Below are 18,823 nucleotides of genomic sequence, written 5' to 3' on the forward strand. Positions count from 1 at the left end.
GATCTACAGAAGAATATAACTGTTGATAAGAGAGACTTTCAAAAATATTTAGGATGAAATGTCAATGCCTACAACTGACTTTCAAATAGCTTGTAGGAGGCATATAAATGGGGGAGATAAAGATGGCAAAATACTTAAGGATATATGTATTCATTTTTCTGTTCTTTCAACTCTTCTATAAGTCTGAACTTTTTCCAAAACAGAAGCTGAGGGGAGTAAAGAGTAAAAATAAAAACCATACTGTATACATTTAACAGAGATAATACTTTACAATCTTCAAATGCATATTGCAAAAGTACTTACCTTACTTGAGGTTGTAAGCAAGAAGGTCCTTTGCAGATTCTCCTTTTCAGCCAAAGAGAACTGTAGTCTGCTAATTTCTTCTTTGAAATGAGTAATCATGTTTTCTTTGTTCCCATCTAAATTCTTTAAAGTCTGGACCTCTGACACAAGCTTGGTATTTTCTATTTCTGTATTCTTCAAATGTACCTGAAACAGTGATGGAAAATGTCAAAAATATTCTAACTCCACAGCCTAAGTTACTCAATAATTTAAAGTATCACTATTTATCTCTAACCCAAATATGATCAAGGAAAGACTCACTAAGCAAGGAGTCAGGAAAGCAAATTGTGCCAAATGATTACCCAAGTATATGGAAGCAGAACACAGCTTTTCCGAGTTTTGCTATTGCTGTTTTAGTTTTCCACAGAGATTAATTCTAAGGTCTAACATTACCTGATCTTTAAAATCTTCCCTTTTACTAATTTTACATTAGTTCTCTTTAAAATTACAAATGAATTTGGTTGTTCTTTTGGGGAAACGTGTTACAGGCACATTCATATATAAAGGCATGACCAGATTCAAGAAAAACAAAGTATTCAAGAACGATACCTTAAGCAATTAAATTTCTTGCTTATGGAAAAAGTACATGTCATTTACTTCCTATGTGCCTAAAAATACATTTATTGATTAATTAACCCAACTATATTGATTTTTCCCAAGAACTCTGGCTGCTGCTATTCACAGTACATATGCAAATCAAATTCTATAACTGAAATTATAAAGAGTACACGTATCTTTAAAATTTAAACTGCATTTGAAAGTAATTTTTAAAAAAATACTGTATGCAACTGCATGCTGCAACTTTCAGCTGCAACTTTCAACTGCAACTTTCCTTAGATATCGGTATTATTAATATTTCCCTTTTTCACAAAATCTGTTCAAAAACCAAATATTGTATTTGGGCACTGCTCCTTAAAGAGTCAAACCATAAAATCACCCACCAGTGAGTCTTTACTATTTCCTGTTCTCTCTCTCTCCCACACACACACACTCTCTCTCTCTCTTGCTCTGAGGATGGTTGTTCCAAGAAATAGAATGGGTATAACCCATAAACATGCAAAATGTTTCCATGTTCTGCAATGAGGTGCAGAGTGGACTCGATTTTTTCTTTAATTTTCAAAGCAAAAATTTTTAAAGATTAAAAAAGAATTAACCACCCCCCAAAATAAGAGGGAAACAACTGTAGCTTTGTGGTATTGTTTGAAATAAGGGAGCATGATACCTCCAGCTGTTTTTCTCCAGACTGTTTTGACTATTCAGGGTCTTTTGTTTTTCCAAACAGATTTTAGAATTATTTGTTCTGGTTCTGTGAAAAGTATCATTGATATTTTGACAGGAATGCACTGGATCTGTAGATTTTCTATATAATGTCATCTGCAAACAGCGACAGTTTTACTACTTCCTTTGCAATTTGAATTCCTTTCTTTGTCTGATCGCGATGGCTATGACTTCCAATACTATGTTGAATAAAAGTGATGAGAGTGGGTATTTTTGTCTTGTTCCTGATCTTGAAGAAAGTACTTTTCAAGCTTTTCGCCACTGAGTACGTTATGATGTTAGCTGTGGCCTTGTAGTATATGACTTTTATTATGTTGAGGTATGTTCTTTCTTAACCACTTTGTTGAGAGGTTTTATCACAAACATATGTTGAATTTTAACAATAGCTTTTCCTGCATCTACTGAGATGATCATATAATCTTTATTTTTTATTTTTTTAATGCAGTATATCACATTAACTATACTTTGTATACTACAAAGCTAGAGTAATCAAAACAGTATGGTAGTGGACAAAACCAGACACACTGATCAATGAAACAGAACTGAGCCCAGAAATGAATCCACACTTATATAAGCAATTAGTCTATAACAAAGGAGGCAAGAATATTACAACAGGGAAAAGAAAACTTCTTCAACAAGTAGTGTTGGGGAAACTAGACAGCTACATGCAAAAGAATCAAACCAAACTACTTTCTCACACCTTATATATAAAAATAAACTCAAAATGGATTAAAGATTGAAATGTAAAACCTGAAACCGTGAACTTCTAGAAGAAAACAAAGGCAGTATATTGTTTGATATCAGTCTTAGCAAAAATTTTTGGATATGCCTCCTCAGGCAAGGGAATCAAAGGCAAAAATGTTACTACATCAAACTAAAAAGCCTTTCCCCAGCAAAGGAAACTATCAACAAAATGAAAAGGACACCTAGTGAATGGGAAAAGATATCTGAAGTGATATATCCAACCAACATGGAGTTAACATGTAAAATATACAAAGAGCCCATAGAATTCAATATCAAAAAAACAAGCCTCATCAAAAAACAGGCAGAGAACCCGAACAGGCATTTCTCCAAAGAAGACATACAGAAGATCAACAGGCAAATGAAAACGTGTTCAAGATCACTAATCATCATGGAAATACAAATCAAACACCCCACCACAATGATACATTGCCTCAGGCTTGAGAATGGCTACTAACAAAAAGACAACAAATAACAAGTATTGGCATGAATGTGGATAAAAGGGACCCCCTCTGCACTGCTGCTGGGAATGTAAATTGGTGCAGTCACTACAGAGAAAGAGTAGCAAGATTCCTCAAAAAGTTAAAAAGTAGAACCATATGATCCGGCAATTCCACTCCTGGGTATTTATCCGAAGAAAACAAAACATTAATTGAGAAGATGTAAGTACCCCTACGTTCACTGCAGTATTATCTGCAATAGCCAACATATGAAAGCAACCTAAGTGCTCATCAATAGATGAAAGGATAAAGAAGATGCTGTGTGTATGTGTACACACACACAGGTATATTACTCAGCCATTAAAAAAGAAAAACTTGGCCATCTGCAACAACATGGAAGGATCTAAGTGAAATATTGACAACTAACACTCACTATCCTATTTTAGAGTTGCTTAAACAGAAAAGGAGAAAAAACTCTGAACAGTGAAGATTTGTCTACAGAATCCTTTTTTAAAATGAAAGTCTCTTAGATAATTCCAAAAAAAAAATTCTAAAATATGATCATCATTGAAATAAATTAATCCTCTCACTAACATTTATATATTCTAAAAAGGGGAAAATTAGTTGCACAAATCCTGATCAACAGGTATCTTATTACATTAAAAATCTCTGACTTATTATACATTACCTGCTAAGTGTCTAAAACACCAGTAACTTAAACTTCCTGAAAACTTTTAGGGACTACACACAATGAGGTAGTTTTAAAATAATCCCTAAATTCTCTGATTCTCCTCTCTTAAAGAAGTGGAGCCTAATTCCCCTCTCCAGTATCAGTATCTTCTAATTAGTAAGATAAAAAAGAAGTATCAGTGCACAACTTGCAGACCAGGTCATAAAATGCATTGATTTCCTCCTTGCTCTCCCTTGTATGGCTCACTCTGAGGGAAGTTGATTGCCATATTGTGGGGACATTCAAGCAGCCACTTGAAGAGGCAACATTCCAAGAAACTGAACAGCCTCCTGCCAAAAGTCATGTTAAGTGAGCCACTCTAACAGCACATCCCCCAGTTCTAACTGAGCCTTTAGCTGACTTCAGCCCTTGCCAACATCTTGATTGCAACTACACAAGAGACTCTGAGCCAGAACCACTCAGCTAAATTGCCCCCAAATTCCTGAACACTAAGTTTTGGGGCAATATGCTACACAGCAAAAGGTAACTAATAAAAATATAAGGAATAAATTACCTTATAAAGTTCCTTCTCATCCTTTTCTGTCTTCAACTGACATTCAAGTTGTTCTCTTTCACACTGTGCCTTTTTGAGTCTGTCCTTTAAACTGAGTTAAAGTCAAATAACATTAACATAAACAAAAACAACTTTCTTAAAACATTTTTAAAACATGAAGATGTTTTTAAAATATTAGAAATACCTGTCTAATTCAGTTTCTTTTTCAATTGCTTTATGAGTCACTGACACAATATCTTCCTCAAGCTGGAGAGCTTTGGACGTAGCATCATTGTATCTCTTCTTAAATTCTTCATTTTCCATTTTTAAACTTTGTGAGACTTCAGTAACAGCCTTAGAAACAATAATAAAATATTTTGAGAAACAAACATAATCAGAAATAAAATTTGTATATTTCTAAGAAATCTAGCCTTAAAATTTTAATCCCTCATTTGTCCCCTCCAAACTTTATAAGAATAAAAACTAAACCTGAAATGGTAACATAGAATAAACTTTTTAAATACTCAACAATTACTAACTTTTCTCCTGGACTTTTCACACTCTGTGAACTGATTTCAGGAATTTCTCCACCAGAGGGCAGGCAACGAAAGTGAGGAAAAAACTTGAAAATTAGTCACTTTGGTTTTTTTTTTTTTTACATCTTGCTTTCCACTGCTACTCCAATGACAAAACAGGTTTCATGATACTAACCAAGGTTAACACCCATTTCTTCTAGTGTAAGTCACTAAGCACCACTGCTAATTATGGAAGTACAATGGGTACTGTGCAAGTGTTAATTGCTTAATCATATCTGAATCTTTGCAACCCCATTGACTGTAGCTCACCAGGATCCTCTGTTCATGGAATTCTCCAGCAAAGAATACTGGAGTGGGAAGTCACTCCCTTCTCCAGAGGATCTTCCTGACCTAGGCACTGAACTCTGGTCTCCCACCTTGCAGGCAGGTTCTTTACCATCTTAAACAGATAACTAAAAAATTTTATCACATCAATTAAGACAATTAACTAACTTACAAGAATTTGATCAAGCCTCTCCCTAGGCTTGTTTTCTAATGTACAAAAAGGAGATAATAAGGTCTTTATTGCATAGTTTATAAAATTATGAGAATCAAATATACAGTGCATTGGAGGTTTCCACACAGTTATGAGAAACTATACAAACAACTAATAAATTAAGACAAATTGCGCTTATTAGAAATTAATTTTAAAATTTCCTATTAATGAAAGTACTACCCATCAACCCAACAACAAAAACTAAAGAAAATCACCATTCTGCCAATTTAAATATATCAAATGTTATGAAGTATCTATATGCCAATGAAAATATGCCATCTATAGTATCTACATGCTAATGAAAATTAATTGATTTTCATCAAGTAACAGCAAAATTTTTTTACTTACAGGTAGAATATAATTTTAATTATCTTACTAGAATACGAAAATTATATTATTGCATCTAAGAACATCATAATTCATTAAGAAGCTTATCACAACAATGATCAGATACATTCTACTGGTTTGAATTTTGCTCAAAACAACTGCTTGCCTTAATGAATTTGCAACATATACCAAAGACTGTTATGAAAAACTAAATGCTATTCTGATTTCAATGCTGTAGTCCCAGAGAAAACAGGTAATATTTACTCCCTCACCTGTAACAGTTGTCACTATCCAATGATTCTTTAAAATTTGACATTTTCAGTATTTGTCTTGCTGATTTATAAGGAGAGGTTTCTAAACAGCTTTTTACATTTTATTTTTACCAAATGCTCTCTCTGAACAGGCTACAGATTAAGTATTTCTTAATTTCTCCAGGTTATTTCTTCCTAGGAAGAAAATTAGGTTGTCCAGAGGCAAAAACTAGTTTCTGATTCTGTAATTAATGAAATTCTATAGTGGGTAAACAACATTCTTTAAAAAAAATGTATAAGAGAATAACTAGAAAAGATTCAAAAGCAACTAAATGCAAAACACAAACTAAGTGCTTATCTATGAGTCAGTTAACTCTACAGAAAGTGAGTCGCTCTTTGCGACCCCATGGACTATACAGTCCGTGGGAATTCTCTGAACCAGAATATTGGAGTAGGTACCCTTTCCCTTCTCCAGGGGATCTTCCCAACCCAGGGATTGAGCCCAGGTCTCCCGCATTGCAGGTGGATTCTTTACCAGCTGAGCCACAAGGGAGGCCCTAGTTAACTCTATAGTGAATCACAAATTAATTCTAATTTTAACTTAAGAGTCTCAGAACATTTTCATGGTACCTTTAAAAACACTTAAGAGCTTCTTAGCTTCCAAGCATACTATAAAAGGCATAAAATACCAAAGTGGGGATTATTCTGCAGGCATGTAGCATTCACATATGAAAGAAGGATAAGCATTTTCAATGTGTCTAAGTCTTCTTTATCATGAAAATGACATCAAAGCCCTTAGTGTACATACAAATAACTAAGAACCATGCTTTAAAAAAACTATATAGAAATGCACATGCAAAATATTTTTAAAAGTATAAACTCTGCATCACAGTCTTCAAAAACCACTTGAAATTTGAAATAAATATTCATTTGGTCAGCATTTGCAAATTATGTCAAAAGAGCACAATAAACCTAATATTTAAACAGAGAAAACTTAAAGAGTAAGTCAGCTACACTATGCACCAAGATAAGAACAGTAACTACAAAGGAGGCAAAAGGAGATTAAGAGATTTGAGCATATCAGATTTATGCAGCAGACTTCTCCTTCTAAATTGAAGGATCACATCACCATGACCCACTGTTACCAATTCCCCTCAACTCTCAATTAATTCTCAATTAATTACCAGACAAAAAGACTGTGAAACTGTTAATCACTTATGTGATTCTGTGGCTAAACATCCACTAAAAACATCTTAAGTAACAATACATTTATTCCCATGTTAAAAAAGGACAAAATTAACTCTGACTACAAATAAATACATGTGAAGATACTGTGTCTTCACAGTATCACTGACAATTATCTAGGAAAAAGTATCATTTTTCTGGATTCAAACATATACAACAGTAAATTTTAGTAAATTAGTACCTGAATAATGGCAAGTCACTGGCAAAAGGATCATGTCACTTATGGAAATTGCTAGAAGAAATTTAAAATAAATCTGACTCATGTGATATAATCTGGCTTTTCTCAAACACTCTTTTTTGAAATCAACTAGAATACCAAATTCGACTAAAGAAACACTATGAGGGTTCCTTAAAAAACTAAAAACAGAACTATCATATGATGTACCAATAACATTCCTGGGCATATATCCAGAGAAAACAAATTTATAAATCAAAGATATATTGCACCCCAATGTTCACTGCAGCATTATTTACAATAGTTAAAAAGTGGAAGCAACCATGTCCATCAACGGAGGATGGATAAGGAAGATGTGGCATACATACACATACATACAATGGAACAGCAGCCATAAAAAAAAATGAAATAATGCCATTTGCAGCAACATAGATGGACTTAAGAGATTATCATACTAAGTAGACAGAGGAAATAAATGTATATGTGGAATGAAAAAAAATGACACAAATTAACATACAAAACAGAAACAGATTCAGACTTCAAAAACAAATTCAAGGTTACCGAAGGGTAAATGGTGGGAGGAGGGATAAATCAGGAATTTGGGATTGACATATACATACTACTATTTATAAAACACATAATCAATAAGGACCTACTATATAGCAGAGGGAACTCTACTCAACATTCTGTAATAACCTATATGGGAAAAGAATCTGAAAAGAATGGATATATGTGTATGTGTAATTGAATCACTTTGCTATACACCTGAAGTTAACACAGCACTGAAAATCAACTATACTTCAATATAAAAATAAAGACTAAATATAAACTAATAAAAAGCTTAAAAATTCCACCTGTACAAGATGTACAAAGCTGGATTTCAGAAAAGGCAGACGAATCAGAGATCAAATTGCCAACATCCACTGGATCACAGAAAAAGCAAGAGAATTCCAGAAAAATGTCTACTTCTAGTTCATTTATACTAAAGCCTTCGACTGTGGATCACAACAACAATAGAAAATTCTTAAAGAGATGGGAATACCAGACCACCTTACCTGCCTACTGAGAAACCTGTATGCAGGTTAGGAAACAACAGTAGAACAGGACATGGAACAACTGACCCGTTCAAAATTGGGAAGAGTACGTCAAGGCTGTATATTGTCACCCTGCTTATTTAACTCAGATGCAGAGTACATCATGAGAAATGCTGGGCTCAACGAAGCACAAGTTGGAATCAAGACTGCCAGGAGAAGTATCAACAGCCTCAGTTAAACAGATGACACCACCCTTATAGCAGAGAGTGAAGAGGAACTAAAGAGCCTCTTGATGAATGTGAAAGAGAATGAAAAAGCTGGCTTAAAACTCTACAATCAACAAACTAAGATCATGACTTCTGGCCCCATCACTTCTCGGCAAACAGATGGAGAAAACGGAAACAGTAACTGTATTTTCATGGGCTCCAAAATCACTGCAGATGATGACTACAGCCATGAAATTAAAAGATGCTTGCTCCTTGGAAGAAAAGCTATGACAAATCTAGACAGCGTATTAAAAAGCAGAGCGATCATTTTGCCAACAAAGGTCTGCAGTGTCAAAGCCATGCTTTTCCCAGTAGTCATGTATGGATGTGAGAGCTGGACCATACGTAAGGAAGGCTGAGCACTAAAGAATTGATGCTTTCGAACTGTCGTGTTGTATAAGACTTGAGAGTCCCTTGCACTGCAAGATTAAATCAGTGAGTCCTAAAGGAAAACAACCCTTAATATTCATTGGAAGGACTGATGCTGAAGCTCCAATACTTTGGCCACCTGATGTGAAGAGCTGACTCATCGGAAAAAACCCTGATGCTGGGAAAGACTGAAGGCAGGAAGAGAAGAGGGCGACAGAGGATGAGATGACTGGATAGCATGAATGGAAAGGAGTTTAAGCAAACTCCGGCAGCGAGTTTGTGAGGGACAGGGAGGCCTGGCGTGCTGCAGTGCATGATGTCACAGTCAGACACGACTGAGCAACTGAACAACAACAACCTTTACAAGAAAATACGAAATCCAAACGATTAAATTTTTTTGAAGTAGAAAAAGTATGGGGAAGAAAGGCTACAAATATATCTACAAATGTCTAAATTATTTCCTGAACATGTATACATTTCACAGACAAATCTTAATGGTAGGCTTCATATACATTTTTAAAGAGACATGGAATAAAAAGAAAAAATTTAGGATAGCATAATTTTACTTATATTAAGTTGCTTTTTTAATTAAAATCAAATGATTTATGTATATACAGTATAACAATTTATATTACATGTGTATATGCGACATGTTGTTACATTGGATCAATGGAACGGAACAGACAACACAACAATAAACCCGTGCATATATGTTCAATCAATTTACAACAAAGGAACCAAGAATATGCAATAGGAAGAGGGTACTCTCTTCAAATGGTGCTGGGAAAACTAGACAGCCAAATGCAAAAGAATGAAACTATACCACTGTCTTAATCCACGCAAAAAAATCAACTCAAAATGAATAAAAAGACTTAAATTTAAGACTTGAAACTGTCAAACTCCTAGGAGAGAACACAGAGCATCATAATCTCCTTGACACTGGTCTTGGCAACAAATTCTTCTATTTGATACCAAAAGTAAAAATAAGTAAGCAGAATTACAAACTTGAAAGCTTTTGCACAGCAAAGAAAACTATCAATAAAATGAAAAAGCAACCTTCAAAACTGGAGGAAAATATTTGCAACTCAATTATATCCAAAATTATAAAGAATTCACACAACTCAATAGCAACCCCCTAAAAAACCCACACAATTTAAAAATTGGTGGAGGAACTGAAAAGACATTTTGTTCCGAAGAAAGCATATGAATGGCCAACAGGCACATGAAAAGGTGATCAAAAATCACTGTCGAGGAAATGCAAATCAAAACTACAAAGAGTATCAGCTCACACCTATCAGAATGGCTGTCATAAAAAAGACCAGAGATAACAAAACACTGGTGAAGATGTGGAGAAAAAGGTACTGTTGTGTGCTTTTGTAATGTAAACTGGTGCAGGCACCATGGAAAACCAAATGGAACTAAAATTATCATATAGTTCAGCAATCCCACTTCTGGATCTGTACCCAAAGAAAATGAAAACAGGACAAGGAAGGTAATTTATCGGCACTCATGTTCACTGCTGCATATTCAAGATAAAGAAACAAGTGGGTTGAATGGATACAGAAAATATGGTACATAAATACAGTGGAATACTATTTAGTCATGAGAGAGAAGAAAATCCTGCCACTTGCAACAACATGGATGGACCCTAAGAGCATTATGCTAAGTGAAATACACTAAACAAACACTACATGGAATCTACTTACATGCAGAATCTAAAAAAAAAAGTCAAACTCATAGAAAAAGAATAGAAAAGTGGGTACCAGGGACTGCGGGGTGGGGGACAAGGAGGGAGAGGCTGATAAAAGAGTACAAAGTTTTAGCTATAAGATAAATAAAATCTGAGGATCTTATGTATATTATTGTGACTATAAGTTAACAACACTGTACTGTATAATTGAAAGTTGCTAACAGAGCAGAATTTAAATGTTCTCACACACACATGAAACAACCAATAGGGGAATTCCCCAGTGGTCCAATGGTCAGGGCTGTGCTTCCACTGCAGAGTGCACAGGGGTTTGCTCCCTGGTCTGGGAACTAAGATCCTAAAGGCACACAGTGCAGCCAAAGGGAAACAAAACAAGGGATAAATATGTAGTTGAAGGATGTGTGAATTAACTAGATGGGAGGAATTCTTTCACAATGTATACATATTCAAATCATGATGTATACTTTAAATATCTTACAATTTTGTCAATTATACATGAAAATGAAAATACTCAGTAACACAAGTCCTGTGAAACAAACTATTAAACATGCTCCAAGTAACACCTCTGTATTAATCTATACAAGAATATGAGATAATTCAAAGTATTTATGTTAGAAACAAAACATTATGAATTTCTGAAACTATTACATAACAAATCAGGGACAAAGTGAAAGTAAATGGCTTTAAAGAAATATATTACTGCTTAAATTATGCATTTAAAGTAAAAGCCTTTGTGTCTTTTCTTCTCAATAAAAAATCGGGAAAAGAGAATTAGAAATTCAATGATATCCTAACTTCAAAATTGGTTTTTAGCCATTTTATACATTAGGAGATAATATATATAAAAAAGCCACTTGCTTTAACTACCTCTGTCCAAAATCAGGTATCTAATGCAAGGATAAAGAAAGCCAAAAATATAAAGATGGTTGAAGAGGTCCACACTAGACAGAGCCATTATATGAGAGATCTTTCATGTTCTCTCACTCCTATACTTATGGTAACTCCCAAATTCCTGGTAACGTCTCAAGGTACACTACACCTTGTTGTTTACTAAGTCATGTCTAACTCTTTGTGACGCCATAGACTGTAGCCTGCTAGGCTGAAGTGGGTTGCCATTTCCTTCTCCAGGGAATCTTCCTGACCCAGGGATCAAACCCACATCTCCTGCATTTCAGGCAGATTCTTTACCCTACCTAATTTGTGAAATTTAAGAATCAAACAGCATGAATATAAACCAGAGTTCATAACAAGCTCCTCATATTGCTTAAGCAATATTGTTTGAGTACCACCCCAAAGAATTTGGTTTTATAAATTACCAATATTCAAGTTAAGAATGTAATTTATTTTATGAAAACACTCAATTCATAGGGGCACCAAAAAATTATGAACTAATTAGAAAACTTTAACAGGGTCACAGCCCATTTTAGTCCTATTTGAAAAACAGGATTCAGGAGCATTGGTTCTCTGAGCCTCAGTTTTCAATCTTCTAATTTCAAATATATATCTAGCACTTCAAAACAAAAACCAGAACACAAAGAATAAAGATACAAACTGCTAATTTTTACATAAGTCTAATAAATGTAAAGTGAAAGTCACTCAGTCGTGTCAGACACTCTGCAACCATGGACTGTAGTCCATGGAATTCTCCAGGTCAGAATAGTGAAGTGGGTAGCCTTTCCCTTCAGGGGATCTTCCTAACCCAGGAATCGAACCCAGGTCTCCCGCATTGCAGGTGGATTCTTTACCATCTGAGCCACAGGGAAGCCCAAAAATACTGGAGTGGATAGCCTATCCCTTCACCAGCAGATCTTCCAGACCCAGAAATCGAACCAGGGGCTCCTGCACTGCAGGCGGATTCTTTACCAACTGAGCCATCAGGGAAGCCAATGAGATATCATTTGATATTAAAAAGAATGAAATACTGATCCATACTATAAAATGGGTGAACTCTGAAAACAGTGTAAGTACAAGAAGCTAGTTCCAAAAGTATACAAGTTAATGGTTTTTAATATATTTACAGACTTGTGCAACCATTACCATAACCTAGTTTTAGAACATTCATCAGCCCCAAAAGAAACCTTGTACCTATTTATGGTCACTGTTTTCCACCAGTCCCAGGCAACCACTTATCTAAATTTCTATCTATGGATGTGCATGCATATTTTGTATATTGCATAAATTATCTATCTTAATAGTCCTTCAGATAGTCAGCAGTTTACATACTCACACTTCAAAGAGAAGCTCTTTAAAACTATTATACAAAGACTGGTTTTTAGAATTCACACCATGGATTTTAAACCAGATTTTAAACACGTGCCAAGAAACATCACGGATTTTATAAGTCACTCAACTAACCCAGGTTTAAAAGTTTCTGAGCTATTCTAACTGCCCAGCAGGCCTGCCTGATTAAGATGGGAACTATAATTTTGCAAGTAAAAAGCAAATTCATAAAGAACTAGAAGCCCCATGACTAGCAGCAAAGAGGAAGTAGCTCTCCTAGCAAGCATATTATTTTATCCCCAGAAATAAGCAACTGCCAAAATATAACTCAGAATTGTTTGTATATAACATTATACAAACATTGCTTTTAGAATCTGGGGGAAATGCTGTTGATTCTTACTCCTCTTGGATGACATTATTCATATTTTATTTCTTCCTTGATTACGAAAATTAATACAATATCAGCCGAAGTTAGTGAAAATCTATTATGCAACAAATATCATTCTAAGTCTTTTTGTCACCATTTTCTATAGAATAACTTTAAAAAAAAATCACTTCCACATACCTTATCCTCCCAAATTGTATATTCCAATGGAAGAACAGCAGCAAGGAAGAAGTCCCCTTCATGATTAGTGACTGTCATCAAGATTTATGAGTTGCCATAAACTTCCAAAGATTTCTTCTGGGTACCTTAGCCACAATGTCCTACAAATGTTGCTTCATTAATCCCCTGACCTCAGTCTACCACTTTCTCAACCCAAGTCTGTCAGCATAATCTTTCTTTAGTCTTATCTATAGTGCTTAACTCCGTCACCTGGACAGCAGAGAGAACGTAAGACTGTTTAAATTTCAGGTAATACTCAACTGAACCAGAGAAATGGTCTAATGTACATGAGTAATTTCACACAATTGAAGGCCTCTCTTTCTGCCATTCCTACTCTCTGAATCATCCATTCTCCCTTTGGATTTCAAGGTGAACAGAGTCTAACATCAAAGGCCATACTTCAGGGTATTCTTGATCTCACAGGCTAAGTACAGGTTGTAGTGGCCATTTTGGAAAACTGCCAAATTCAGGTAACAGCAAGAGAAACGTGTGCAGAATAAAAAAGGTTTAGAACTATACAAAGGACAGCAAGAGAGTTACAACAATTGGATTAAAAATTTACCTGGATGTCATAATAGTCAAGCTAGGCACATATAATGAGATTTTATTATATAACATTTATAATACTTGGGTATACCTGCTTAAAAAGTTCAAATTTAAAAAGTGGTTCCTTAGAATTCCCTGGAGGTCCAGTGGTTAAAAGACTCCGAGCTTCCACTGAGAGAAGTACTGATTCAAACAATGGTCAGGGAACTAAGATTCCACATGTTACACCAACCTCCTCCTCCCCACCACCCCCCCCAAAAAATGGTTCTTTAACCAAATAGAGTATCTACCCCTACTGTAGGATACTCCTACTGTAGGACTGCAAGTATTCCCCAGGAATAAAATTTACTGTGTATTTTAAACTAAAAAGGCTAATAGTAATAAGGACAAAAGACTTTACAATGTTTATAAGGAGATAAGGAGAAGGACATGGCAACCCACTCCAATATTCTTGCCTGGAGAATCCCATGGGCAGAGGAACCTGGTGAGTTATAGTCCATGGGGTCACAAAGAGTCAGACACAACTAAGCTACTAACCCACAAGGAAATAAACAACTGTACACACTGCTTGATATTATGTTTACCCTCTAACTCAAGCAATCCTCAAACAGAATAAGGTTAAAGTAATCTTTTTTGTTTGAACCCTATCTGTATATCACCTCTGCTCAAGTGTACAATATACAATCACTCCACTAGAGTATAAAACGGCTCAATTAACAATTATTAAGCAACTGTTCCAGGTCCTGCTGCACAAAAGAATAATTGGGGGAGGGGGACAGAGTGAGAGGTTGAGACTGACATATACATTACTACATCCATGTAATGGCCTACAGGGAGAAACAATCTAAAAAAGAAAAAGTAGATACATGTGTAACCAACTAACACAACATTGTGAATCAACTACACTACAATAAACATTAAAAAAAAAAAAAAAAAGAGTGGAACAGACTCCATCCTTAGGGAACAACAGGTCAATCCTGTCAATGAGCGTAAGCATTTCCAACTAGTAACAATGTAAGTGAGATTGTGATATATATACATATAACCATAATCTGTGCAAGTCTGTCAATAAATTTTCTTATGAAAATATTAAATAAACAAGTCAATTACTAGGTGACTGCTTTTTCCATTGTTTTTGACTATTGTCTTAAATCCATTTGTATCTCTAAATTACACTGTTCTACACTTAAACTTGTTTTCTTAGCTTAAGACTGTGCCAATTTTTTTTTAATTAGGCGGCTTTTAGGATAATTTATTGCATTTCTCACATCAATGATTTCAGAATTATAATATTACATCTTATTTCACTGAATTCTGATTTTTAAAAAGTAATTTTAACTACTTTATTCTACTCTTCCCTTTATTCAGTGTTTATCATTCCTAACTGTTTTTCTAAGCCATCTCCCCAAGATAAATCACGTATCTACAATTAGACGTAAAGCATCTAGTAATAGCTGTCAGGGACTATGTCATAAGCCTGATACCAAGTCTCAAAAGTATTTTAACCATTCACAACATAAAAGAGGCTGGGGCAGAAGGCTGACAGGATGTGACCTATCCTTGTACAAATATCCATCCAAATACATTTTTCAACATGGGATCTTCACTCATTTTAATTGGTCAGTTCCTGAAAAAAGTGGATTTCAGACAATATAACTCCAATCAGTCACATAGGACACAACTAACCTTTTGCTTTGCTTGCAACTGATCACATCTTTCTTTCTCATGGTTAAGTTCTCTTTCCATTCTTCCAACTTGTTCTCGAAGTTGTGTTGTTTCCTTTTCCAGAACAGCAATTAATTTTAACAGTTCTTCTTTTTCTTTCATGGTTTTCTCAATTTTCAACTATAAAACAGAAAACTCAAATTGTTTATAATCCTACAATATATTACAAATTCAGTTTTCCATTTCAAAAAAATAGTGAAGAGATCTGTAGAAGGAACTCTTACATACTATCTTCATATGAATCAAACTCCTTTGTCTTCAGTAAAAAATTCATGAATCTGTCAATGTACGGCAAAAACCACTACAATACTGTAAAGTAATTAGCCTCCAATTAAAATTTAAAAAAAAATTCATGAATCATAAATGTAAACCATTTTTGAATGGGCAAAGAAGAAAACATTACAAGAAGGGAGGTGTAGAAGTAATGAATTTTATTATGAAGTTGCCTGCTAATCACTTTTCAAATCAGTACTAAGGGTAATGATAACCCTATATGCAAAACAGAAAAAGAGACACAGATGTACAGAACAGACTTTTGGACTCTGTGGGAGAAGGCCAGGGTGGGATGTTTCGAGAGAACAGCATCAAAACATGTATATTATCTAGGGTGAAACAGATCACCAGCCCAGGTTGGATGCATGAGACAAGTGCTCGGGCCTGGTGCACTGGGAAGACCCAGAGGGATCGGGTAGAGAGGGAGATGGGAAGGGGGATCGGGATGGGGAATACATGTAAATTCATGGCTAATTCATGTCAATGTATGACAAAAACCACTACAATATTATAAAGTAATTAGCCTCCAACTAATAAAAATAAATGAAAAAATAAAATAAATAAATAAATAAAAATAAGGCATATTTAGTTTCATGAGTGCCAATTCTGGGCTGTTCTTATTTTGGCTAAAAATCAGGGAGAAAAATATGTACCTCTTCTTGAATGGAAATCTATGAAAAGTGGCAATTCTGGGCTTTTCTTATCTTGGGTAATAATCAATGAGAAAAATATATACCTTTTCTTGAATGGAAATCCTTGAATTTATTAAGAACTTCCTTGTGTGTTACATAAGGCCTTCACCTATGGGATGACTATGAAGTTTGGGTTCTTTAAGGTCTTACAGGTGGGAGATGGGAACAAATGTATACCTATCACTGATACATGCTGATATATGTAGAAGCCAACACAATACTGTTGTGTTGTTAATCCTCCAATTAATAATAAATTTAAATAAGATACTAAGAAATAAGTTTGTGTGTGTACAAAACAGCCTCTATTTAGGTAAATTAAAACAAATTTTATAAGTAAATGCAAATTTTAGGAAAAAATGCAGACTTTAACAATATAACTGACTCTTACGTGAACCCTAATAGTTAACTTAGTTCAGGAACTCCAGTATTCTAAAAATTACCAAATTAAGGGACCTAAAATAGAAAATAAATAATATGGTCAATATTTCCCTTGCAGCAAGTAGTCTGATTCTTAACAGGGGAAGAAGAATGGAGACTCACAACAGAGGCATTATACATTTAGCTAAATAAAAATGTTTTCCCCCAGTACACCCCAAGTCAATTTTCCAGGGTCATGTTAACAAACTCTAATTATTTAAACACTAAAATGACTCTTACGAAAGCTAAAGAGCTGGAAAATTTTTAAATGCCCCATCTATCTCTTCCATCAAACTAAATGAAAATGACTAGAGTAAATGCCCTCAAAAGAGAAAAGTTTAGGTATTCACTGAATGTCTTTTTACTCTTTTTAAAAAATTATTTTTGGCTCTAAACTTTCTGGCAGCTTAAAGATTCACCTTGACCCAGTATGACAGAAACATCATAAAAGAACTACTATTTCCCAGTGATTCACTTAATTGACATATACTTTCTAAAGAGTTCACTTAATCTTAAGCAGAAAAAGCAGAAATTTTTAACTAAAATTAGATAAAATTGTATAGAAGTCCAATTCCTGCCCCCAACTTTCAAGCATACAGAATGCTTAATATTTTACAATGAACCTCCATTCACCCATCGCCTAAATTCAATAATAATTATTTTGCCATGTTTATTTCATAAATACATAGTTATGTAAGTTTATGTATTATTTTTTTTGCTAAAGCATTTGAAACATAAATTCAGACACTTCACTCCTAAGTGCACAGGGCAAGCTATCACCTAATAAGTACAGTCTCGTATTTAGCCACTACAATTATTATAGCTAAGAAACTTAACAATAATTTTCTCACACACAATGGGTAGTCCATACTTAAAATAACCCACACTACTCCCAAAATATCTATTTTTTAAATACCTAAGATCCCAACAAGGTTCACAAACTGAAGAACTATTACTGAATCATTTGTAATGCCAACAGTGCCCTAAATAATGTCTCACACTTGTACTAATTTGGTGCATTTTTAGTAAACTCATTAAAGATTTTCATGAATGTGGAAATTTAAAAGACTTGTCAAAAAATTGTTCAGATTACAAATACTTTATCTCAAAAACACTTACGTAAGAGACAGAAATTTAAATTTTCTGTATAAAGTACAAAGTACATTTTAAGAGTAGGAAAAAGAGAACTAAACTGTGCAATGTCCCAATTTACTTGGGAGCACAAAAGACAGGTAGAGACCAAAATGCCTGTTGCTTTTCTGTTGGAGGTCTTCTGAAATCAGGGTGGTCTAACAAGTATTCAAAAAACTCCAATATAAACACTGCATTCTTTGTAAGAGCTTGGCCTATTTCAGCATCTTTGACTAGCATTCAAATACCAGGCTAAAAACCTTGATCATCAGGCAGTCGTCACCACAAAATGTTTTAGTCACTCTATAAATGTTACATTTCTTTATTTAAGATAAGAGAGGAATTTCTGGAAGGAGGAAGGGAATATATGAAAAAATTCACAATAAAAGTTACAGGTTCCTTCTGACTTTCTTAGTTCAACTGTATAGTATCTATAATCTCGTCTTTTTTCTGCAATTTGTTTTCGAAGGTAAATAAAATCAAAGACATGAAAGAGATTTACATATAAAAATCCATGTGAGTATAAAGAATAAGTAATGACTTGCTGTAGACTAAATAGGAATGTAAATTAATCAAAAATGTATACTGAACCAAGTAAAGTATTTTTTCACACAAACTCAAGAGTAACACTCCAATTTGCTAGGTTTGGGGTAAAAACATTGAGAAATATCTTGAAATATGAATGCTGTTCTAGTTTTTCCTTTTCAATAAGTACTAAAAATTAAGACATGGCATTTTTTACACC

At 34.4% G+C, this 18,823-nt stretch overlaps 1 protein-coding gene across 3 annotated transcripts in view; it reads right to left on the reverse strand.

Moving 5' to 3' along the window:
- TAX1BP1 (Tax1 binding protein 1) overlaps positions 1–18,823 on the reverse strand; it is an 80,215-nt gene that overhangs the window by 39,485 nt on the left and 21,907 nt on the right. For all 3 annotated transcript variants that reach the window (XM_043463325.1, XM_043463324.1, XM_043463326.1), the window contains exons 5-8: positions 15,527–15,685; positions 4,230–4,378; positions 4,046–4,136; positions 304–489 (exon numbers count right to left, since the gene is read on the reverse strand). In XM_043463325.1, coding sequence (XP_043319260.1) covers positions 304–489; positions 4,046–4,136; positions 4,230–4,378; positions 15,527–15,685 — 585 coding nt within the window. The remainder of the gene's footprint in view (positions 1–303; positions 490–4,045; positions 4,137–4,229; positions 4,379–15,526; positions 15,686–18,823) is intronic.

Source organism: Cervus canadensis, chromosome 3 (genome assembly GCF_019320065.1).
Source record: "Cervus canadensis isolate Bull #8, Minnesota chromosome 3, ASM1932006v1, whole genome shotgun sequence".
Taxonomy (NCBI): Eukaryota; Metazoa; Chordata; class Mammalia; order Artiodactyla; family Cervidae; genus Cervus; species Cervus canadensis.